This window comes from Macrobrachium nipponense, chromosome 11 (assembly GCF_015104395.2).
Source record: "Macrobrachium nipponense isolate FS-2020 chromosome 11, ASM1510439v2, whole genome shotgun sequence".
Lineage (NCBI taxonomy): Eukaryota > Metazoa > Arthropoda > Malacostraca > Decapoda > Palaemonidae > Macrobrachium > Macrobrachium nipponense.
The window spans coordinates 83,585,826-83,611,471 of record NC_061087.1 but is presented as its reverse complement, the minus strand read 5'-3'; the positions used below and the strand labels follow the sequence as shown (position 1 = coordinate 83,611,471).

Below are 25,646 nucleotides of genomic sequence, written 5' to 3'. Positions count from 1 at the left end.
TGATTCTTGAAGCGGGACAGTTGTGAATTTCATTACGCAGTGGAGGAGGAAGAGGAGGACTGTTACCCAAAAGAACACTGCACGAGTTCACTGAACCACAAGGTAGACCACATGCACTCAGTTGAGCCCATGACAAGTTTCCCTGGAGCAAGAGGTAGCAGTCACTACCATATGCTCTCTTAAGGCTTTTTTTTCCTCATTTTTTTTTTCTTTGGGCGACTTGGTCTCATGGGGATATAAGGTTTTTATTTAGGCCCTTTCATGCGCTTTGAGGTATCAAGTTGCAATTTGGGTATTCTTTAGTCATTTGTTGATGTTCCAATGGCTTTGCTTACTGCAGGATTCCTCAGATTGCATGTCAGCTTCCAGTAGCTGCAAAACTGATATATTATTATTATTATTATTATTATTATTATTATTATTATTATTATTATTATTATTATTCAGAAGATAAACCCTATTCATATGGAACAAGCCCACAGGGGCCATTAACTTAAAATTCAAGCCTCCAAAGAATACGATGCTCATTAGGAAGTAAGAGAATGCAAAATAAAATTATTATCAGTGTTATTGAAGGAGCAATCAATAAAATCATATTTAAGGTTTGTTCCTTTGCCGTAGTTTTCGTTCTATGTCAGAGAACGCCGGACTGGTTGTTGAGTACGTTCGAGAAATAGTTTTTTTGCAAGTAGGCCGAAGCAAGTCTGTAATGTCTGGAACTTACTTACTAGCATGAATTGAATGGTACCTAATTGACTCACTTTTTCCGAAAGCTATAGGCCTGATAACGTGCCATTTCTCGGGGATTGCAGTGTTGACCACGCCCCTTACGGCAAATGCATGGGGTGGTGGTGTTGCCTCCCCGCCGGGTGCGTTCGCAGAACCTGTTGTTTGTGGGTGGTTTCCGCTTGCCATCTAGTAGGGTCGCTAAATGGACTCTTAAAACCTGTTACGGCAGTTCTGAGCCTGCATACCAATATTGTGTGTGTGTGTATGTATGTATGTATGTATGTATGTATGTATGTATGTATGTATAAAATAAATATATATGTATGTATATATATATATATATATATATATATATATATATATATATATGCATACACTCTCACACACACACACACACACATATATATATATATATTATATATATAGATATATATATATATATATATATTAATAATGTATATGAAAGTGTGAGAAATTTCAACTAATGTTTGATGAGCTTTTTATCTTGATTCTGTAGCTAAAATGTAACATTTTTATAATTACGATAAAGCTTTGTTCTTACACCATGGCTTTGAAAGGGAGTAAGGCAGCCATTGCCCCTATTTTATCGTGACCCTGTGTTCTTGAAATAAGATGATCAAAATGTTTTCCTTAGGTTAGCATCAAAATTTACTTTAACAGATTTACATTCAAGGAAGGTAGCTTTACGCTACAGGTATTGAGCCTACGCTTGTTGTATCACTTCAGTTAACAGCGGTGTATGCTGGTTGTCATATCATTGTAAGATAATGAGCTCACGCTTGTGTTGCCATAGTGAGATAACGCTTGTGTTGTCAGCGTGCGATAAAAAATACGTTTTCATACTGAGATAAGATGAGGTAACACTTGCTTATTACCTAGATAAGAACGGGTGTGAGTTTTGATTTTTTTCTCCGAAATAGGAGAAGTGTATGGTAAGTTTGCAAATGTTAAAATGAGGGAATTACTGTACGGTTTTCTTACAAAAATGCTAAAAAATACCATATACCCTGTCATTGTAAAGTAGAGGTTGTGTTCTTGACTGGTCTCAAATGTTCGACCTGTTTAGCAAAAACTGCGAAAGCTAACCCATTTTAAGTGCTTATATTATTTTTGGTATTGGCTGTCTGTTGTATTAAGACAAAGTATGGTTGGTTGCAAACTGTAGTCATTCCCAATTATGAGAGAGCACCTTTCCCCATTTGTCCTGAGGTAACCCTCCGTACCTGTGTCACGATCTGCTCAACAGTATGCACACATTGAAAGGCTCTCCATGACAGCATTGAATTCCCGAGGTCGAGATACTGAAATATCGGCAAATATTGCTGATGGGTAAAGTCAAGGGTTAACTTTTGACCATGCAATGCAACGCATTTCGGTAGCATCCAAGGTATGCGGGAGTACAGTTTACCCTTGATGCAAAGAAGGCGAAGGTACTCTGCAGATCTTTGAAGTACGTACTTTCTTGGAGAAAAAAAAAAAAAACGAGTAAAAGGTTTTATATATAATATATATATATATATATATAATATATATATATATATATATATATATATATATATATATATATATATATATATATATAATCAATCTCTGAAGTTCAGTATTCCGCCGAAATTTCCAAAGGTTGGGCCGGTTCGACTACAGGCAGGTGGGGGGTGGGTGGGGGGTATCTCAAGTGTTCGAGAGCAGTCCCTTTTATTGACGGTTTATCGTTCTTTTTAAAACGAAAATAACCAAATAAAAAAAACCTGCGTATACGTGTTTGTTTCTACTTCGTTTTATATATTTCCATATGTTAACTAACATTCCATACAGTTGTTTTTGTTGTTTGTAGATGTAAAAGAATACATAATAAAAATGTGAGCCAATTTGAGGTGTGGTTGGTTTTTGGGTGATTGAAGGGATGTAGAGGACAGAAAAAAGTGGGGTGGGGGTTTGGTGTTGGGGAGAGAACTAGAGCCCGAAACAAGTGAATGCGTTTACGGTGAAGTGGCGCATCTCCAGGGAGCACAGTGTTAGTTTAAGATGCTATGACCATAGCAGTGTCACGGTAATTGAATCACTAGATGAGAAAAAAAAGACGGAAATTTGCCTCTGAAAATAATGTAAGGCTATCGATACTCGGCCAATTGTTGTAAATTTTTGCGGTGTTCCACATGGTAGTTGAACTAGACACAGAATGTGATATTTGTCTGCTAATTTCTGTCACAACGTGAGAGTGAAGATTGTCGATGCTAAACAAGTCTGAATGTTCATTCTTTGTCTTGAGAAGATTCCGGACAGTCCAAAAAATAAGCACGTAATCCGGCTTGGGTGCTCTATAAATAAAACGTGGAAGGAACAAACAAGCTATATGTATAGTGCCCCCCCCCCCCTTTTTTTTTTTACAATAAAATTGTTATGCGCAGATAAACAGAATCAATTGCAGTGTTCGGTGGAATTGTCTTCATGGCTGCCTCAGTGTTGCAGGAGTGAATTTGTTAATTTACATATATATTTTCATAATATAGGATATAGTAGATATCTTGTAAATAAGTAAATACGGATATCGAAACTGCGCAGGTCAGTTCTGTCCGTGACTTCTGAAGGAAGAAGGCTTTGTTTACTCGAGACCCGTGTTTAGACCTCCGTTCTTGTTATCCTTTACCCCCACTTCCATCACCACTACCGTCGAACGTTTAGGGAGTCGAGACGCCTCTCCCCCTCCTCCTCCATCCCTCCTTCCCACCAGCTGGAACTTTTTCCCTCGGGCGACTCCGGTTTCTTGCCCTGAACCACCCTCCTCCATTCCTGCACCCCCCCCCCCCCCCCGCCCCCCCCCCCCCCCCCACCGTCCTTTCCTCTCTGCCCTTCATCTCTTGCCGCCTTTCCTCACCATGCTGCCTCTTTCTTCCTCCTTCTCATCTGCCACCCTCCCTTCCTTTTCCTCCTGCCATCGTTTTGTTGTCATGCCGTTTGAAACTTCTATTCATTTCATAACAGTTTGATGACTTAAGGTTTTTGGTGGAAACAAGAGGTTGGAAAATTCAGCGCCTGCTGGTCGGGGAATTTGGCAGTCAGAGTTGCTTGAGAAAACTAAAGAAAAGAAAGTTGAGTGCTCTACCTCTCAAATGAAGGGCATCCGGGGCATTCTAAAATTTTCCGTCACTTCTTATGATTGCGAGACCTATAGGTTTGTTGAATTTCATAAATTTTAAAAATTTTATTGCACTTCCAAAACTCTTCGAATAGTGTAGTAGTCATGAATTCATTTGGTCTTGAACTACAGAATGGTCCTTTAAATATGCTAAGACTACGCTATTATAATTGGAAATGCGCCGGAACACTATGCTAATCTGAAGTTTGAAGTCCTGTGATTAATTTGATTATAAATAGTCTTAATGTTGGTGCCTCCTTCGTAGAGAACACTCGTTCCGCTTAAGTATGTGGTGTAGATTATTTTTGGATATTTAATAATGGAGGTGGCGGATTGTCACGCTCTGGTGGTTGTGAAGGAGAATCGTTGCTCGAGGCGTCGAGGGTGGAGGAAGAAGCGGAGTTGTTGTGGTGGTAGTGAGCTTTGGATGGGTGCCCTACCTGACCCTTCGCCCCCCCCCCCTCCCCCCCCCCTCCCCCCCGGTCTTTCAAACTTCTCTTTTCCTCCTCTTAGTCCTCCTCCCACTCCATTGAACGAGAACAGGAGATTCCTTCTCATGAGCCTCCTTTTCCAGATGCCCCCGAGTCGTGTTTTTAAAATTAATGTTAAATTGTTCTCTGAACGTCCCAGGGCATTGGGCAGCAGGATCAGATAGTTTTGAGTTTGTAACAAAACGCCATCATACCGACGTCCGTGATGAGGAGAGCGTAAGCAATAAACATTGGCAAATAGACTTCGTGAAGCTGTTCGTATTATAGGGATGGAGGGGGAGGGAGGGGCCGGGTGTGTTTGTTCTGGAACTGGTTGTGTGGCGGTCGTTGTACTCCTTCCAAGAATGGCCTTTCTTAATGTGTTCATCTTGGATAGTGATTTTGTTGCTTCGTTTTTGGTTGAATATCAGATGGGCTAGGTTAAAAAATGAGGCACTATTTATGCTGATCAGAAAACCCATAAGGAAAATACGTGACTGATAAATGTAGTTACAAGTGTCGAACTGACAGTTCATTGTAGGTTATAGTTGTGACCTGCTTAAAAAAGTGGGGTTCATTTGTATAAAGGTTTAGATTTTTATCTTTAAAAAGAATCCATAGTATAATAAAAAAAAATGCAGTAATCCGGAAATATAAAAACAATTTATAGTACAATACGCATCATAGCTCAAGATTTGCTGGAGGCATTGTTAATGCTATTTTCGGTCCAAAACTAATTAAATTTCCTATTCACCTTGGTTCAAACATTTCGCATAGACCTTGATAGGAGATTGGTTGAGCCTGGACAACTGGCCTGCGGAGATCTATTGGTTTGCAGAACGCACGCTGCCTGATTTGTTGAAGTTCTCTTTTCACGCTTTGTCAATATCCTTGGCAAATAGTCGAGGCTAGAAAGAAAGTTATAAAGTCATGGTTATAGGTATTGGTCATCGATTTTATCAATAGATAATAAAATTTAGTGGCTAATTTTGACCGGTATTAATTATATATTCCCTTCTTGTCTGCATATGTTAACGTACGTCCATCATACGTATCTATGTACGTTTTTTTTTTTTTTTCAACTTCATTGACGTCAGAATTCCCTACTGCTGTTGTGTGTTGGTTCTTGTGATGGTCCCTGCGTTTGGTCTTGAACTGAAGCATGCGAGGCCTTCCTGTGAACTGGATAACTTTCGCATTGGTTTTTATGGCAGTTTCTAAATATTGAGGTATGTAAACTTGCTCGGAAGGAACTGGTTTAGTATTTCACTCGCACGTCAATTTTATGCTCTTGTGCAATAATAGTTATTTATCGATTGTCTTCGAACACTAGCCAGCATATCTGAATAGGGAGACCGTAATTGAAGAAAGGACATTGTCCTTCAAACCATTATATAATTGTGTGCATTTACAAAATTCAGTTCAGTAATGGTGATCAAGCAAGAGGGTAAGGGTTAAAATGTTTAATTTCACGAGTTTCGGCTGTGGATTCAATGTCATAAGTTTCGGCCTTTGGTTCTTTGGTATGTCAAAGATCAGACGAACAAATTCTTATACTTCGATGCACTCTATTTCAAGTTACTTGTTTAACGCATTTTGTCTTTTCTGGTGCTTGCTTTATTTCAAACCAGGAAATAAATTATCTTGGCTGCCATCCCTTTCAAGCAGGAAGTTTGAGTGATAGTTGGAGCTGAACTAAAATTAAGATAAGCAAAGATTGTTACTTTACTTTCATTGGTTTGGATAGCGTTCAGAGTAGCTAAAAGTGAGCGTAGAAGCGTGATCGAGGGAAATTTATGCGCTAGTTTGACTGTAATAATAATCGTCTAGATTGTCATTGGAAACTTTCACTAACACATGGCGCTTTTTGCCAATCCGTGCAGAATGCTGTGTGTATCCAGTCACGTCACGTTTCGTTATCATCTAAACCGTGGTACGCAGTTATTGCACATTGCTATGGGAAAGTGTGCTGTTTTACTAATGGTTGGAAATTATTTATGGGTGTGAATTGTGTATCGCAGTATTGCTGTTACGAAAGCATTACTATATATATATATATATATATATATATATATATATATATATATATATATATATATATATATAATGCACCGGTAGTAAAGTTCGCTGATAAGTTTGGAAAATCTTTACTGTTACACGAGACTCAGTGTCTAGGATCATATTACCACCGACGTGAATGAAGTTGTTGATGCGACTGAAGTAAGCGCGCTAGAACCTGTATTATTACATAAAATCGAACCTTGTGGGCGCGCATAACCAAAGCTTTTTATTTTTTTTTTAATTTTGAGTTTGAAGATGGTCTAAGACAGGCATTGTTTAATGACTGATTAGATGTGCCTAAATGTAGGCGCAAGCCCGGAGGTAAAGCTTAGAATAAATACATTCTCTCTTCTCTCTCTCTCTCTCTCTCTCTCTCTCTCTCTCTCTCTCTCTCATCCTCTCTCCTCTCTCCTCCTCTCTCCTTCCTGTAGAGAGACATGGGATTCAGACAAGGGATGTTCGGTAACTTGAAAGTCAGTTTTTTCAGCGTGAAAGTAGAATGTTTGCAGGCTATTGTGATCATAGGTAGCATCGTAAATTTGTGATTTAATAGGTATATATGTATATATTATATATATATATATATATATATCTATATATATATATATATATATCTATATATATATATATATATATGAATATTTTATCACATCACCGTGATCCTGATTTCGTTCCCCGTCCAACCGGACGGTGGTTCGATCCCATGGGGTACGAAATTATTATCACTAAAAATTCCCCCTCGGTACATATATGAAAATATATCAATTCCGAGGTAGAGCGAATTAGATATTAAAGGACATTTGTAGCTCGAATGATATATATATATATATATATATATATATATATATATATATATATATATATATAATATATTGAATCTGCCTTGATTAAACACAGGTAGTGAACATCTTAAACGGCGCATGGGATTCAGATGTCATTGATAAAGTTTTCATTCAACCAACGCTTAAGAGGATTAAAGGAGGATTATCAATGGGAGTGACCTAAACTGGCTTACCTGTAACTTTTCTCATTTCATCTACCTGAAGAGGGAGACAGCATTCTCTGAAATATATTATTTTATCTATATTTTGGTGTTTTAATGGGCTTCTTTTATTAGATGGAATTCTGTTGTTGTAACATTTTTACCTGTCATTTTTGGCCCATTATGGAATTTTAACTGCCTTTCCGCGTTTCTCCACTCGCATCCAGAAGTCAAGCCAGTTTCTCGCAAGTTTGAAAAAGAACTGATCAGACTACACCGCTGAAATAATATATATATATATATATTTATATATATATATATATATATATATATATATATACCGGTTTTTGATGGAGGGAGGAAGCGAATGATAGATGTTTGTAGTAATCATGGTCTTGATTGGTGTACTTAACTTTGAGTGCTGTTTACCTTGGTGCATATGGCAGTCCTGATCAATTTCATGAAACTGTTGAATTTATCTGAGACAATGCTGCCTCGATTTTTTTTTTTTATCCATTTATTACTTCATATTGGTATTAAGTCTTAACTCGTTCTACCATCCTGTGGCAGTGCCTGTTTTCGTATATTAAGAATATGATGGTGTCATTGCGTTCGCACTTGAAGCTTTGTGTCTTCGAAGACGCCATTTAGCGATGGTTTCCTATGTTACAGTATTTCCAGTTGATACGGACGTTCTTAGTTACGTCATATTTCGATCGGTAAGAATAAAGGAGATAAGCTTCTCTGTATGAGTTCAGTTCTGTTCATACTTCTTGACCTTGATTGAGGCTAGTCAGGTGGGAAGCTATCAAGGCTTCCTCCGTCACAGTTTCATGGACACGTCAGTCAAAATCACGAGCGTCTGTTGCGAGTGCCATTATTTTATATTGCCTTGTCTTTACACATTCAGTTGCCTTTTTTCATGATCGATTTTAAGGCATCAAAGTTATCAAGTCTTTCAAATTTAATTTGCTTGAAATGATGGTGTATCTTGTTTTATTTTTTCATGTGACAGTTTACTTTTAAATATATACTTAATTTTAGTTTCTCATATTTCAAGTAGTGTTCCAATGCTGCTTATTGTAATTCTCTCTCTCTCTCTCTCTCTCTCTCTCTCTCTCTCTCTCTCTCTCTCTCTCTCTCTCTCTCTCTCTCTCAGGGGTTCGTGCGCAGGACGTACTATATTATATGCTGTAGACTGAAAATCCGGCCTCATTGGCTAACTATATTTTCAAACGATGGTTGTGAATTCATATATACAACAAGGTTCCTTTTAATGTGATGTTATTGGTCAGCAGTTATGGGAATGTCAAGGTTTGCTTGCCTCTACAGAGGTGGTTTTTATTTATACTCGAAAGGTTCTTAACCAGGATCCTAATGTTCCTGGAAAAATGAGTGGATATAATGGCCAAAATATGGTCTAACTGGGGCACAATGTCGTCTTGATTTAGGGATCTACATTTGGGGAAGTCATGACTTTTGGTCACAGAGTATATAAAAAATAAGATTTTGTACCTGGCCTTAATGAGTCACATGTATTATTTACACAAAGGAGGTTGACTGTTCATCACATTCAAGGATTTTTTCATGCTTTAGTGTTGCCGTAACACAGCAGTTTATTATTAAAACGTGATATAAACAGAGGTCGGTCACTCCTATTGCCAAAGCATCGTCCCCGTAGTAGGGGAAGTTTCCAAATTAATATTAATGCGAAACAATGTCCAATATATTCGTGTGTGTGTGTATATATATATATATATATATATATATATATATATATATATATAGGGTTCGGATTATGGAATCTCTCTCTCTCTCTCTCTCTCTCTCTCTCTCTCTCTCTCTCTCTCTCTCTCTCTCTCTCTCTCTCTCTCTCTCTTGATAGTTCGTGTTGGGAAATCTTAGGATACCGTAGATCACGTGACCACCATTTTTTATTATTATTATTCTTAATGACATGGCGCTTTCTCCAGTGTTGTTTTAATGTTTTCAAGTTCAGGAAAGGGGTAAACGCCTAAGCTTTCTTAGGACACAACGCATTTCATGTACCCTATTTGCTGTGTGCTATATATATAATATTGCCCTTTGTGCCATAATGAAGACCTAGGGAATGTATTTTTCTGTATTAATAAACTTAACTGCATTGATTAGGTGACTGTGACCCTAATGTTCTCTCTCTTCTCAGTAACGGGTCCCACTAAGCATTAACCGTGTGATCCTTGAGCACCTTGAGCGCATTGTTAAATGGCCAGGCAAATTTCTCCCAATATGTGACACCTTCCCCCTTAGGATATATTCAAGCAGTTTTCTCCCATTTTGCTTTCAGGTGAGCAGACGAGTGGAATATGGACAGCAGGTAGGCCTAATATTTTTTTCTATGAATGCTTGTAACTCTAGTCTTCTCTGTGAGCAATAAATAGGTTGTGATTTCCGTGCCGGGAAAAGTTATTCATTCATTCCAGTCATTGGAGATAATGTAGAAACACTGTTGGAGTTATGAAGGAATGCAAAAGCCCCACGTCTGTGGTTGGCCTGCTTTGCGATTGATGTTTCTGTGTTTAGGTATTGATCACGGGTTGGGGTCTGGTCCTTGTAGCGCATTGTATCCATATTAATGGCTGCTGCTTTAATCATTAGGAGTAATTGTAATTGTCAGTAGGTTTGCAATTGTAAATGGCTGGCGATGTTTAAGTGGCATACGTGTATAATTGTTGGTGTTGTGTATCGTTCATGTTCATACGGCAGGAGACCTTAAAATGTTGCTTTATTCAATCCGCATCTATGTTGGTGTATAGATGAAAATACAGGGGCACTCATTGAAATTTTAGGTATTTATGATTGCTCTTCATTGTTGCAGTAGTGTCACAAAGAAGCTTTTGCGACCCTTCAGCCAAATGCGGCTGAAGAAATTATTTTTATGTCATACTGAATGTATTTTTATTTTTTTTATTCTGATACATTTGGAGGGATGCTTTCAAGACGAGGGAAGCTGTTAAAAAAACGGAAATGGTGTGAAGCTACGATTTAGTAGGCGAGATTGCACGACGTCCCATATAAACTATTAATCTTTTTACTCATCTCACATAGTAGTGTTTTCAGAGGCAAAATGCATGTCATGAAGGTCATGGGGACGTCATATTTCAAAAGGCTTGTGAGGATGCAGTTAATACTGGACGGTGCTCTTGAATCAGGAACTCTGTAATCTCGTCGTTGTTGTCGTCGCCGATGCTCATCGCTGTGTGACGTTAGTTAGCGGGATTTCACCTTATTCACCAGCTCCCTCAATTAACGTACTCTCCAACCACGTAATGTTTGTTGAGTAGTTTGTTGAATTCCTTGGCTAAATATTTGAAACTTCTAAATAAAATTCTCAAGTCAGTCAAAATGGGAAGCAAATTAACGATGACTAGATTCTAATGCGCTAAATTACTAGTACTAAGGGGAAAACATCCTTTTAAACAGCAGGACGCCTTGTTCGATTCTACCCTACCCGAACTTAACCACATTGGCAGGTTCTTTTGGAAGGTGGCCGTTGGTTGAATTTTAATCCGTTTGATTCCCTCTCTGGCGGAACCTTCGTGTTTTCAAAAGTTGCTTCTTATATTTTATAATTGACTTAGTTGTTTTCTCATTAGTATTGTAGCTCCTGCAGAATAGTGTTTTTAGGTGTTTTTTTTTTTTTTTGCTTTCTTCGTGTATGATCTTCATTTCGGGCGGTATTTTATCTTGGTGCGCAGTGTTGTCTTCTTTTGTTGACGAATTTCGTAATCTCTTCTTGATGTCTGATTCTTTGTAATCAAGTAGTTATTGGTGTCTGAATGAAATCTTGACGATGTCGTCGTCATCCCTGTAAAAATCACGTTTTTACGCTATTTTTAATGGGAAATTGAGCCGTACTAGATCCTGGTGGTTTTTATTACAATGTAAGTTCCAGGAAAATCCTGAAGTCTCTTATTGTTGGGAAGAATAAATATTAGGATGATCTGATCATTCGGTGAGAATTTCTCTCTCTCTCTCTCTCTCTCCTCTCCTCTCGTTCTCTCAATCTCTTCTCTCTCTCTCTCTCTCTCTCTCTCTCTCTCTCTTTTATATATCTATATGTATGTATATGTTTGGGGGTAATAACAAAAGAAAGCGGCGTATTGTGGTACAACCCCGTTAAGTTAAAACGGCTGTGTGTTTGGTTGAGTTGCTTATAGTTTAACGTAATGTGTTGTTATGAATAATTTATTCATTCTTTAATACAGTCTCTTTTTTTATTTCCTTTAACATTCTTTAGTAATCTAAAGTTTGTGCATTTCTTTTGCCAATTGGGCTATAGTTTTTAGGACCATGTCCGGTAGTCTTTTAAATTAGCTTTCCGTTGCTTCTGTAGGATGGTATCTTATTTTCCCCTGAGTTCAATATCAGACATCTCATATAATTAAAGTAAGTCATCGTTGGCAAATTACGCGTAAATAATTCTTAGCATTTATATATCGTGTCTGGAATCCCTTTGTCTTGTTTTGTTTTACTGCATGAAGCTGAATATCGCTTCATTTCAGGTATATATATGTATATTCTTGGTATTGTAGTAGTCATGTTTGGTTGGCCATAGACGGGTAACTTATTTTGATTTGCAGAGATAGGCATAGTTTTCGCACCTTGGCGACAATCCTGTTTTGGGTTGTGGGTTCTCTTCCCTTCCTTGTATGGTGAAGGCTCTACTCCGAACTTTGCTCCTATCCGTTGTGTCTGGTTTTTAATGCTTGTTTGTTTTTCTCGCGTTCTCGTTTTCTGTAGTTTAGGAATTTGAAGGTGGTATTTTGACTTCAGAAGGTGTATAGAAAATGGGGTGATCATGATGATAGAGTATCGAATTATTTCGTCAGAAATGACACACATCAAAACACACACACACACACACACACATGTAGCATAAATTCAAGTTACTTCGGAATAGTGTCGTTAGTGCCCCAAAAGTTTTACGTAGGAAAATATTTATAAAGTAAAACTTGTTTCTCGCATGTTAGCAAGTGAAACGAAGGGCTATGGTGAATTCTGTGGATTACAAACCTCCCCTAAAATAATATAAATACATACATATTGTTTCCTCTTCCCAGCTGGTTCCCGTTTTTATATGGGGTCGCCGTTTTGGATGAGCAGTTTCCATCTATTTCTATCCTGCGCTGCCTCATCAATTCCCTTCTCATGTACCTAAGTCTCCTCTCACACAGTCCTTCCATTTCTTTCTTGGTCTCCCTCATCTTCTTCCTTGAACCTCCATCCCTAAATTATATATATATAAATTATCTCACATGGTGAACTGCCAAAAGTATCCACCGATTCCCACCCTCTTAGTGCATTTTTAACTTGCAGATAAACATTTTCTTAATTATTGTACTTGGTCTGCGTTGGAGGTAATATATAATGTCTAATCTTGGATATTTTATTGTAAGCTTCACTAAAAAATTGTATGTAATAAGATACGACAATAACAAAGTCGAGTGATGGAATTGTCGTTTATCCTTAAAGAGTTGCAAACAGTAAGCATTTGCACTTTTATTTTTAATAGGGATATTACGCTAAGTTGTTTGAGAAAAATCAGAATAAGAAGGGATGTCTTGATATCGGCAGGGTTTGACATATAGGTTTTTTTTAACACTTGAAGGTGGTTCTCTCTCTCTCTCTCTCTCGTGTTATTAGTTGCAAAGAAATTGTTTGGATGATAATTCATTCAAGTGTTATTAACAGCACAGGTGACATCTGTCAAGCTTGAAGTGGAACATCCCAGTGAAGTCGTTCCTGTGGTTAGAGGTAACTGCGTGAAGCCGTCCCCATGAATTCCCCTGATATCTATCACTCATGAGTCTCTCTCTCTCTCTCTCTCCTCTCTCTCTCTCTCTCTCTCTCACACACACACACACAAAATCATGTATACACACGTTAAGTAGAGTAATTTCTCTCTCTCTCTCTCTCTCTCTCTCTCTCTCTCTCTCTCTCTCTCTCTCTCTCATTAAGTAGTTCGTTTCCCAATTAAATTGTCAGCCTATGTGTTTAGCCGACGACTTATTTATAGGGCCATGATTAACATGTAGAATATTGGGGCGGCGTGTGAGGTGTTAAATAGTCTTGACGCGGAATACAGTATTTTATTGTAGACCCTTGAAGAAATGAGGCCTGAAGGTTAGCACAACGCGCAGGTCTCATTTAGCTTCATTTGAGGACAATTGCTTGAACTGTGTTGGAGTTTCATTTTATCCTCCAGTCTGCTTGTAGGGTACCTAGCGTGACTGACAACAATGATTACAGTAAAATACCTAGGATAGATAGGACACACACACACACACACACACACACACACACACACACACACACACCACACACATATATATTGAATATTATAGATATACATACATACATACATTATATATATATATTACCATACATACATGTGTGTGTAGATATATATATATATATATATATATATATATATATATATATACTTTAATGTAGATAAAGATTGAATGTTTGTGTACAGTCTACTGTTCACATGTGTAAATATTTATTTGTTTGATTGTATATCGGTTTAATTTATCAGCCGTATTTGCATGTAGAGATAAAGTGTTTACAATGCGCTTGTTACCCAACTTCCATCCCATCTTCCACAGCTCATATCACGCAGTTTTGCGCTTACGCATGTTTTGTTTTCTCTAAGCCCTGTTTTGCATGATTGACACCGTTAATAAACAATGTAAAAACTGTACCTTAACCCAGAATTAGAATCTTAATTCCGTAACATCTCTTGAATTTTGCGGGTCTTCATACACTTCTTGATTTTTTAGCTATTCGTTTATTTTACCTCGACATTCATAGTATTTTTTCCCCTAAATTTTCTTAAATTTTCTTGGACTTACAGGCACTAGGAATTTCTTGTTAATTAGTAAATGTGTTGAGCGTCAAGTTTGTTCTGATCGAAACTGCAAAGTGAGGCACTTTTTTTATATTAATTTTTTTTACGAGTAAGTAAACAGAATATTTCCCATACAAAAATACTTTTTTCGTTTTCTCATGCGCACAGGTTGAGCGCCCACCATGGTCAGTGGGCAGTTGTGCTACATTGGCATTTTACATATACTGCTGGGATGACTTGAAAAATTACACTGAGTTGAGATTGATGAGTCTCCTTTTAGTGCTTGATTGTAAGATTTTGAGTCTTCGAGTTGCACCTTTGTTTTAAGATATTGTGTATTGTTCCTGTCATTAAATTATTCTAGGTTGCCATAACAAACGATGCCCTTGGCTGAAAAGAAAGTGTTGCTGTTGACCTTTTAATTGAATGAAACCTGATTGAAGACCATTGTTCACGTGTTAAGTGGCGTCCATTTAACGTGTACCGTAGGTCTCCCTTCGGAGAGGAACCATTTTAATTCTGTTTTCGTGAAGTGTTCAGGGCTCTCAGGTGCACTAGTGGATATTTAATCAATAAAACTGGCAAAATAAGAGTCATTGTCTTTAAACATGACCAGTGTGAGACTGATCACAGTGAGCCAGATAAAAAAAGAATCGTACAGTACCTTGCTTAGTCTTGCATTATCGAATGTTAAATATCTGACCTTGTAGTCGGTCGCTTCATTGCGCGTAAGCATTTCATTGCTGTGAAGTTAATCCGACTGAACATAGCGGCTCCGATGAAATCTCGCGTAATGTCAGCCTCTCTTTGCTGTGGTTGCTGCTCTCGTGTGCGCGGGCGTGTTCGTGATTGTTGTTTATCAAATTACAAGTTAACAATTAATGAAAGTGTATATGTATTTGCAGCGCCAATGGAAAGAAGTGGTAGTTTTTGAGTTTTAAGAGATGGTGTTCGTAAATTGGGTGACATTGATCTGCCCCGAGAGAGAACCTGGCTTATGGGTGGCAGGTTGATACCCTAGTTGTTTTGTTTGTTCACCTTTTGAGATGCGCTCTCTCTCTCTCTCTCTCTCTCTCTCTCTCTCTCTCTCTCTCTCTCTCTCTCTCTCTCTCTCTCTGAGTTTAATCTCCCAAATGCATTTCGGAGGATGACAGTCTTTTTATCTTGAATGTAACAGACGCTTGTTTGAATTCTGCTGTTATGTATTTGACTAGAAAAGTGCACTTCCCTTAATAGAATGGTTTAATTAAACTGCGGTACTATTAATGTGTTCAATCATGTAGTATGCGATATTGCTGATTATCGTTGTTCATAAAGTGAATAGCAAGTAATGTTAAGATCTTGGAAACGACCGACCGTCATTGCAAAAGGATACAAGAGAGATTTACCATAATTGTTAGGTGTCATGTTTTGACTGGACAATCGAGAGAGCCAGCCGTTAAGCTTCAATTTGCTTTTAAATTACAGTAGCTATGGCGATTGTACTGAATTATTTGCAAGCATAATTGTTTGTAAACATATCTACAAACACATCTGCTGATAATTAAAATTTCTTGTAAAGTTAGACAGCACAACGTGATCCTTGTGACAAACATAAAAACCCGTATTAGCTACACAGAAACCGTTGTGTGCGTCAGCTCAGTTTGCATAACTGTATAGAAGTAATGATGCAAATGACCAGCTACCTCGCGTGTTATTAATAGTTCAAGTACTCGTTTTAATGTTGCTGCTCCGTTGTAAGAAAAACGATTTGAGAGGCCATTTACCATCCTCATTCCCTGGCACATGTCATTCAAATACAATTGAGTCACGCGTTTAAAAGGTAAAAAAAAAAGTGTGCCGTCTGCTCCATAGAAAAGAACATTGTCAGAACTCTCTATTCTTCGGTTGAAAACTCCATTTTCAGAATTCTCTATTCTTTGGTTGAAAAAACTATTTTCAAAACGTGTCTGTCAATAGTTGCCCTGAGCATTTTTATAAGCCATGTCTGCATTGCTATAACAAACATAACAGCTTTATATATATATATATATATATATATATATATATATATATATATATATATATATATTGTGTGTGTGTGTGTGCGCAAAAGCATGGGCATTTTCACCGGTACACATTTACGAAAGGCGCGACTGTTGTACGAAATTGATTTGCTTGAAATGGTAATGAGGCTCTCTTAGCCCTGAAATGAAACTTTAAGTCTTAGTAATGCAGTTAATACACGGATTGGCGCAGATTTTTTTTATGGATGTTATGGCAGTTATTTCTGTGACAGTATTCCTCTTCATCCCTTGTGTTCATTATTCTGGCAGGTTCATAATGAGTTTTTTGACTTGGGATCCCGTAATTTACTGCAGATACTAGTACACACCGCCTTTTGAACCAACAGAGTTGGTACTGTAGGTGTATAGCTTACCAAACGCACAGCACCCCCCCTTCCCCTTCCCCCCTCCCCCCTCCCCCCTCAGGTAAAGCTCTACCTCTTTTCAGCCTCAGGCAGATGGGGCTGGCAGACTCGTTAAATAGAAAATACAGAAAATAGTTGGTGTTCATTTTATTTTCCTAATAAGGCAACAAAATCAGTCTTTCTTCTTTCCAAACTTGCAAGAAAATATAACTTTTATCCTTCTTTAATATTTTACACATTTCAAAAAAATTAATTTCAAGTTATCATAAACAAAATAATCAGCAATGGTTTTTTGAGAGGTCCTAAACCTTGAACCTTGGTCTTGGATAGGCTTCGTGTTGTGAAGGTGGGCTGCCTGATTCTGCATTCAAATCAGAAATCTGATTCAACAAAGTGTGAGTAATTAATGTTTAGTACTGTTATTTTATACCTGGGAAAAAAGGAATAAGCTATGTAAAAGGACACCAGTAATAATGAACACAATCAATGTATATGTAAATTACCCCCCTATTGTACGAGCCTACCGATGAGCAACAATAGCATAAAACGGTTTTTTTTTATCCTATATTTTTCTCCGGAAATGCAATGATTTCCAGTTATATGATTTTAATACAGGAACATAGATTAGTTGGAATGACAACTATTGTAATAAAAATGATTGTCATGCACGTATACTCATGCATATCGTTTATATATGTATTCATATAGAGGTAGGTAACATTCGTACATACACAGATGCGCACATAAAATTCTACCAGTTTTCTTGTGCGTTGTCATCTTTTGAAAACCTGGGTGGTTGTTAGTCCTTGATTTGTTCATTGATTGTTGAAGGTCTTTTTCTCGTGCGACCCATGCATTTTTGTTATTGAACGCGGAAATAGTATTTTTATGTTAAGAAGAGACAAAGATATGAAAAAATTAAAATATAACCAAATTCTTGATTAGGAATACAAACGTATGTAGAACAAGATGTATGCGAAGAACAACACAAATATATCCAAACTCTTTATCTGGAATGTAAAAGTGTAACGGTGTCACGGACACGACCACAAGACTCGTCAAGTACGGTTGGATGCGAGTGATCTCATATTTTGAATTGGAGTGGATGCAGGACCGTTCAAATGAGCTGGCTCTCGCTTTCGCTATGTCCCCAAACCCATTCTGGCATATATGAGGCTTAGGTGCCAAGGATCATATGGACTTTGGTCTGGCTCATTCGTCGGGAAAGCGGTGGTGCTGAAATCTTTCGGGTTGAAGGAAGAATATTGGGATATTGATAATTTACTTGCAGGGAAGTGGATAAAGAACGAAATAAGTTTATGGGACATGTTTTGTTCGTTCTACGTGAAGGCTTTTTTTTTTTTATAGCAGATAGGCAAGGTGAGTGAAAGAAGAATTGAGGGCAGTTAGCTAGCTAACCGTGGTAGGGAATAGTATGGAAAGTTAAGTATTAGTAAGAGTAATGTGAAGGCATTAGGATGATGAAGTTTTGTTGGGGATTAGTTCAGTAATGTTGAGTAATTATGAGCGTGTTACCATCTCATCAGGTATTCATTTCATTTGTTGCACCTGAAGGATTGCAGAGGATAATGTAAATAGGAGCATATTCGGATGGTCTTGATAATTGGTAATTTATTCCTGTATCTTGCACGTTGCGGTTAGGATGGTCAAGACGAGTTTCCTGTATTTTGGCTCTCTCTCTCTCTCTCTCTCTCTCTCTCTCTCTCTCTCTCTCTCTCTCTCTCTCTCTCTCTCTCTCTCTCTCAAGGATTACTTCGAGTATCTTCATTCCCTATTACCAGCAAACTTAGACACACACACACACACACACACACACACACACACACACACACACACACACGACACACACACACACACAGAGGCACTTGCTTGTCAGAGAGAGAGAAAGAAAGAGAGAGGACAACATAGGAAGTGAATGTGTTCATTGCACACTCAAAATATGTACCATCAATCAGGGAGAGCCACAACGAGGTAATCCCCTTCCCACTGGGATGAAACCACTCTCTCTCTCTCTCTCTCTCTCTCTCTCTCTCTCTCTCTCTCTCTCTCTCTCTCTCTCTCTCTCTCTCTCTCTCCCTGTGTGTGTGTGTGGAGAGATTTGGTTGCGTAAAGCCCCCCACCCACGGGGTTGCTCTTAGTAAAGATTTTGGATGATACAGATGTAGTAGAAGCTGTATTAAAGTTTGTAAAAGAAATAGATTTATTTATTAAGATATAATAGATATTTAGCGTTTTAATGTAAATCTAATATTTTAAGTAGTATAATCCATATTTTTACTTTATATATCCCCTTTTTTATCTTCAGTTTTCATTAAGTTTGTATTTCCATAAATAATACACAACCAATGCTCATAATCATACCTCATGATGGGGCTGAATGACCCTTTGGGTCCTAGTCCCGGGTCATAGACCTAAATTTCATACATCCATCCATCCCACCCACGGGGTGTAGTGCCGTAAGTTTTTATTTTTTTAAGAAAATAGTGTGCATGGGTATTTTTGACGTTTTTAACCAACTGCAATTAGTGACCCTTTTTGTTGCTTTATTATACAGCTGTTAATTTTGAGATTTTGTTTGTAATCGAATCGATAAGTTTTGAGTTTTCGGAGGCTGAATCGAGAGCTGTTATTTCGGAGTTTTCGTTTACAAGCAAATTGATAGCTTTCCGAGATATTGGTTGGAGCCGAATGGGTAGCTGTGTGTTTTAGTTGGTTGGAACGGAGTTGATAACTGTTACTTTTGATTTCTTGGTTGCTGTCAAATAGCTACTTTGAGGGGGGATTATTGTTTTCGAACCGAAAATTTGAGTGTTTGGTTTTAACTTGATCGATATCTTCGAACCGAAAATTTGAGTGTTTGGTTACAACTTGATCGATATCTTTCAAGTTTTGAGTATTTGTTTGAACCTGTTAGCTTGAGGTTTTCGTAGCCACTTGATCGGCGTGTTTTTTTTTTTTTTTTTTTTTGGAATTGGTTGCAACCGAATTAGTACCTGTTATTTTGAATGGTTAAAAGCAAAGGAATTGTTTTTTTGTGCTAAGTTTTTGGTTGCCGCCGTGAAGATATTTTCAAGTTGTATTCGAAACCAAGCCGATATCGTTGAGATATACAATTTTAGAGACAAACTAATGGAATGTTTGGTGTTTTGTTTGCAACCGATACGGATAGCTGTAGTTTTAGGTTGCAACCTGATCTATATGGTAAATTTGAGTTTGGGCGAACCCAATCAGTATCAGTTGTTGTTGTTGTTGTTGTTTTTTTTTTTTTTTTTTTTTTTTTTTTTGGGGGGGGAATTGCTATATATTTTACTTGAAAGATTTGGATTACAACCGAATGGATGGATAGCTGTTATTGTGGAGAAGCTTTTGGAAAGAGAATTCCGCGAAGAGAATGGTATTTGAAGATCATATGGGAATTGTGTCTGAAAATGAGTTGGGTATTTTATATAGCGAAGGGTTAGTTTAAGAATGTGAAAATCAAGCTTGGTCATTTACTTTATTGGTGAGGCACATTTATCACTGTTCATTTCTTATGTGCTTAACGTATGGCTAGAATATTGTATAATTTCGAAACTTCTAGGTTTTAATTCGCGCTGCTGTTTCGGCGATTCAAGTATATTGTATATTAACATTTCATTCTGTTTCCATAACCTTTAGTAGTTGTTGTATTATCGGACTGCATTTTTATTCTGCTAGAGGCAAGATTCGTCTTAGTGATTTAGTTTCCTGTCCTTTCCAAAACGCTATTTTAGATCTGGTTTTTGTAGACGGTTTGAGTGGAAATCCGGAGCTGATCGTTTTGTTCCTATTTGTAATTGACACTAATGAAAAATTAAGGTTGATACAGTTATAAAATCGAATTCCGTTCTTGTCAAACCATCACATTGTCGGAATTTTCTTTTCTGCGAAGGATGTATCTTGCTCGCACATTTTCGAGACTCCTCTTATGAGTTGTTTATAATGTTCCAAGTCTCGTGTCCTCCAGGTGGTTCAAGTTTGCTTGTCGAAAAAGCCTTGTTCCGTCACCTTGCGGTAGACCTCCAGGATTACACTTGAGAGGAGAGAGAGGTTGTCGTAAGCTGTAGCTAAACGTGTTGACATTCAGGCATCGCTTGCAAGATTCATGCACGTTTTACTGCGCGTGTTAGATTTCTCCTCGAGTGTACCTTAGATACCGCCACTTGTCGTGTAGGATTTAATCCGTTTCAGTCTTTTCTGACAATTTTGTGCTTGGGTTGGATTGGGTGGTTGCGTTTCGAACGCGTAAGCTTTGGAGTTTTTTTTTTTTTTTTTTTTTTTTCTCCGTAACATTTTTTGTGGGTTTTAAAGGCAAATTGAAATATGTTCCATTAGTTCCGTCTAGGCCTTCTATGTGATGATGTTTTTGTTTTTCCCACCGGTATTCATTTTTGTTACCCATTACTAGGCAGATATATTATACAGCAATATGTTAAAATTATGCGTTGCAAAGGCAAATCTCTAGTTTTGAATATAAAAACGGTGTGGCAATAATAAATTGAGTTTCCACAGTATGTTTCCTTCAGCACCTTTGCGAGGCTCTTGAAATTGTTGGCCTCAGTGACTTACGACTCCTAAAATGATTCTTGGGTCTTAATGAAGCGTGTTATGTTACGCAGCTCTTGGTCCCAGGGCGGAGACTGCCTGCGGTACTTCCGGCAGGTGAGGAGAGGGAGGAAGTGACAAGTATAGTTCGTTCCCAGACCACCACCACCCTCCGCCGCCGCCACCTCCCATTCAGCAGTAATTCTCTCTCTCTCTCTCTCTCTTCTCTCTCTCTCTCTCTCTCTCTCTCGCGGAACTTGACCTTCGACGTTGCTGTGAATATTTGGATCAAGGGGAATGGTTGTAGCAGAAAGCAGTATGACACCCCCCCCCCTTTTATTATGTGCTGTTCTCTCTCTCTCTCTCGTCAGTAGAAGATTGATGGTGCGGAAATGGAAAGCAAGATGCAAATAACGTAACGAATTGTCATGAATTGGAGAGAGAGAGAGAGAAAGGGGGAGGGATTTCGGGTTAAGGGGGGTGATAGGCACTATTTTCAAGTACTCAGTCGCTCATTTGAAAAGCATGTTCAAGGATGAAGCTATCGCTGCTGGACTTATGTCCAAGGATCTTTCAGTATGCAGTGTTAATGACACTTCTGTGCAGTGCAACGTTTATTTGCTTGCGTGATTAAATGCTTTATTTAGAACTTTAAAAAGACAGCGCGCTGTCTAAAGATAAGCTAGCAATGTTTTTGTGTGAGAGTTTTAAAAAGCATTTCCTTCGGAGCCTTTGCTTTCTTTTTCCTTTTTGTTTTTATAGTTTGACTATTGCCGGAGTGAATGCGTACCTAATTAAGGTGGTTGTGGTAGGTAACTGAAATGTTTTTGAGTGCTGAAACACTTTAAATTTATCGTGTTGTAGGCTCCGTCAATTTAATTCTGTTACTTGTGATAATTTTGTTAAGTTTTATTTGAACAAGGAAGGGTTATTATCCAATAATGTTTAAGGTAAATGCTCGACTTGTAGGTCCATATGTATGAAAAAGGAAAACTGCTTGAGTAGTAGTATTTTGAAGTAACCACTGAACTGGATTATAATATAATGAAAGATTTCCGTATGGGGATGGCAGGTTTTAAGTAAAGTGTCAACCCACCTTCGTTTCATTTCTTTCGAAAAGTAATCTCTGATGTCGGATATTTCAGGGAGGTGTATAGTACACGTTTTAAGTTCTTAGTTCTTTCTTTGTGTGGCCGTTCTTAGAACGAATGAGAGGTGAGGAAGACTGAAGTGAGTACGTTTGTCCTCATTTCATATGCATTGTATATAAATGGACTTAATTTGGTGTTGCTAATGGTAGTATGTATTATTAATTTGAAGACTGTTTAAGGTCTCTCTCGCTATCTTCTCCTTCCTCTCTCTTTGTGTTAGGTGATTATATCAAGGATTTTTCTTTTCTTAATCCAAGTTTATTTTTAGGGATACATAAAAAGAGGGACTTCACACCATAAAGTAAAACCAGCGTTAACATTTTTTGTTTTATTTGAATTAGTTAAAATGAAAATTATATTTCTTGGCGTAATTTTCTTTCCAGATTGAGTATTAATTGGTTGTATGCAACGAAACTGATACCCATTGTGCTAAAATGGAAGTAGAGCATTGTTCTTGTTTCAGATACTTAAGGTTTCCTGTCCATATTATGCGGTTTGGATATAGATATCCTTTCACTGTTTCCCGACACTGGTGTTTTACTTTAATAACTGCTGATTTGTGTGTGTTTTTTTTTATGTACACAAAGTAATTTTTGGGTACATGACTTGAAGTTCATTTTAACGAAGTGTAAGCAGCGTCTAAATAACATTTCTGGCGATTCTTCCCTTAGCGTCCTCATCATACTCTTAGTGCACAGTCTATTATAAAACTCTTGTCGACTGAACTACTTGTATGGATTCGTGGATTCGAGAGAGTATTCGGTCATAAGTGTCTCCTTGACGTAATTCATTTTGCCCTTGCTGGCTTGTTTTACATTGTATAAATGAGTGTGGTCTGCGGCATTACACTTTGTTATTGCGTCACTTGTATGTATTGAATCACCGGTATCTTCTGCTTGGCTATTGAAATTTAATAAGTCCTTCAGACTTCCATTGAATTCCTTCTGTGTCTGGAATAGTTCTAAAAATTTTATTTTTAAGTAATTGCAGTAATCTTTAAATTTGATGTGTATATTGTCCTTCCATAGTAAGGTTGTCATTTTCTCCGCAAGCTGATAATACCGTATGCACCTATTTACTTGGATTGTAATGTACTGTATTTAGATCGTGGGTGGTGTTTAGTTTCATCGCAGTGGCTTATATTAAGCTGGTTAGAAATGCAGTTCAGTGTTATTGTCAGTGTAATTGCTTTCCCGCCAGGTAGGCGGGTGACAGGTGGAATTTAGATGAATAGGAATTATACATACACAATATTATGTATTCATTACCCGCTCGATTGACGAAGAGCATTTGTTCTTCATGCTAAGTAATTCTCTCTCTCTCTCTCTCTCTCTCTCTCTCTCTCTCTCTCTCTCTCTCTCTCTCTCTCTCTCTCTCTCTCTCTCTCTAAACTGCAATAAAATGTAATTAGTGAATTTGGTCGAAAGAGGACGTGATTTTATGATTTTTTTTTTTTTTTTCCCTTTTTTTTCCCTGTCATATTTTATGTAGTTTTTTCTCCATATGGTTGCTCTGTTACACACACTACTCGTAAACGCATATTTGATTTGTAAAATATGCTCTCCTGGGCCGTAATAGCCGATTGTCCACTAATCCATAGCAAGGGTTCAGGATGCGGTTGTGTACTGGGAAAAGTACCTATTATTCGCCGAACTCTTACGATACCTGGGGGATTGGCTAGGGTGGATTTTTTTCCCTTTTTAAGTTACATATTTTATAAATTTATGCAAAAGCTCCATTTGACAAACTAGTTTTACTCATTACTTCAGGGAAGGTTGTCGTGATATTCCAATAACTATGCATGTTATAGTTGCAGTTGTTGAATTTTCGCCTAAACTGAGATTCTATAGAGCAGGTAAAAAATTATGCATATCTTTGTTTTTATGAGAAACAATAGTTTTCCAGTGAAAATATCTACAGTCAAATTTGAACTCGAGCCATGCTACACTTTACAAAACTTGTATTAGAGTGGTCTCTTCTAAGCCTATCGTTTTATAGTAGAAATGACATTTGTCATCAGAGGAGTAACTTACTCGTCCCCGTATGGCGATCGTCGTCTGTCTGGTAAGCAGTAGCTGCTCCCCCGTTATTTCACTGCATTTACACACGTGATCTTGCCTTTAAATTTGTCCGTGAGTATATTGGGTAATTGGCATTTAACTGTTTGAGAGTCAGTTAAAAAAAACTTATTTACAATCTCTACATCATTGTAATATTATACACATACCTAAATGTATTATTTATTGGTGAAGGAACTCAACATTTGACTCAGGTAGTTTTTGGTGAGGGAATTCAACATTTTCGTTGCTAACCGGTAACAAGGTTGCACTTCCTGGTCAACGATCAAATAGGAGTTTTACATTGGCCTTTGATTTTGAACGTACTAGGTACTACACTTCATACTTGGCATCACACACCTTTCGCTGATGAAGCCGGTGTGGAGTGAGGTCATACTTTTATCCTAACACTGGCGTTCTGTTAGCTGCTGTTTATTTTTTATTTGCTAGATTGCATGGCTATGACTTTTTGTATTAATGGGAATGGTTCTTATTAGGTAGTATTAGGTCATGTTATTCCAGGAATGAGATTATTACTAGTGGGTTACCCTTACTTGGAATATATTAGCCTGCGCCATGATGAAATATTTACGGCTTTCCCAGAATGTAATGAGAATAGATTAGCTATCATTATTCATGTGTTGCCCACGCCACTTCCTGTTTGCTGATGCTAATGAAGTTGACGTTGTGGTAATTGAGCAAGTCTTCCTATGTTTGCTCTCTCTCTCTCTCTCTCTCTCTCTCTCTCTCTCTCTCTCTCTCTCTCTCTCTCTCTCTCATATGTATATAACACACACACACACACACACACACACACATATATATATATATATCTAATAAAAGGAGCCCATAAAAACACCAAAAATAGAGAAAAAGTACTATATTTCAGAGACTGCTGCTCTCCCTCTTCAGGGAGACAGCAGTCCTCTGAAATATAGTACTTTTTGTTCTCTATTTTGGTGTTTTTATGGGCTCCTTTTTATTAGATGGAACTCTGTTTGTTTACAGACCATTTTTACCAGTCATATATATATATCTATATATATATATATATATATATTATATATATATATATAGAATTCCAACAGAAGTGAGGTTTTGTTACTTGAGGAAAAGGAAAGTCCCAGAAAAAATTGGTTAGGGTGGTTGAGAT

At 37.7% G+C, this 25,646-nt stretch overlaps 1 protein-coding gene across 16 annotated transcripts in view; it reads left to right on the top strand.

Annotated features, from left to right (window-relative positions):
* LOC135206510 (pumilio homolog 2-like) overlaps nt 1-25,646 on the top strand; it is a 438,165-nt gene that overhangs the window by 258,165 nt on the left and 154,354 nt on the right. For 11 of the 16 annotated variants that reach the window (XM_064237877.1, XM_064237920.1, XM_064237888.1 and 8 more), the window contains one exon: nt 9,726-9,755. The exons of the other annotated variants lie outside the window; for them this stretch is intronic. In XM_064237877.1, coding sequence (XP_064093947.1) covers nt 9,726-9,755 — 30 coding nt within the window. The remainder of the gene's footprint in view (nt 1-9,725; nt 9,756-25,646) is intronic. 16 annotated transcript variants of the gene reach the window in all.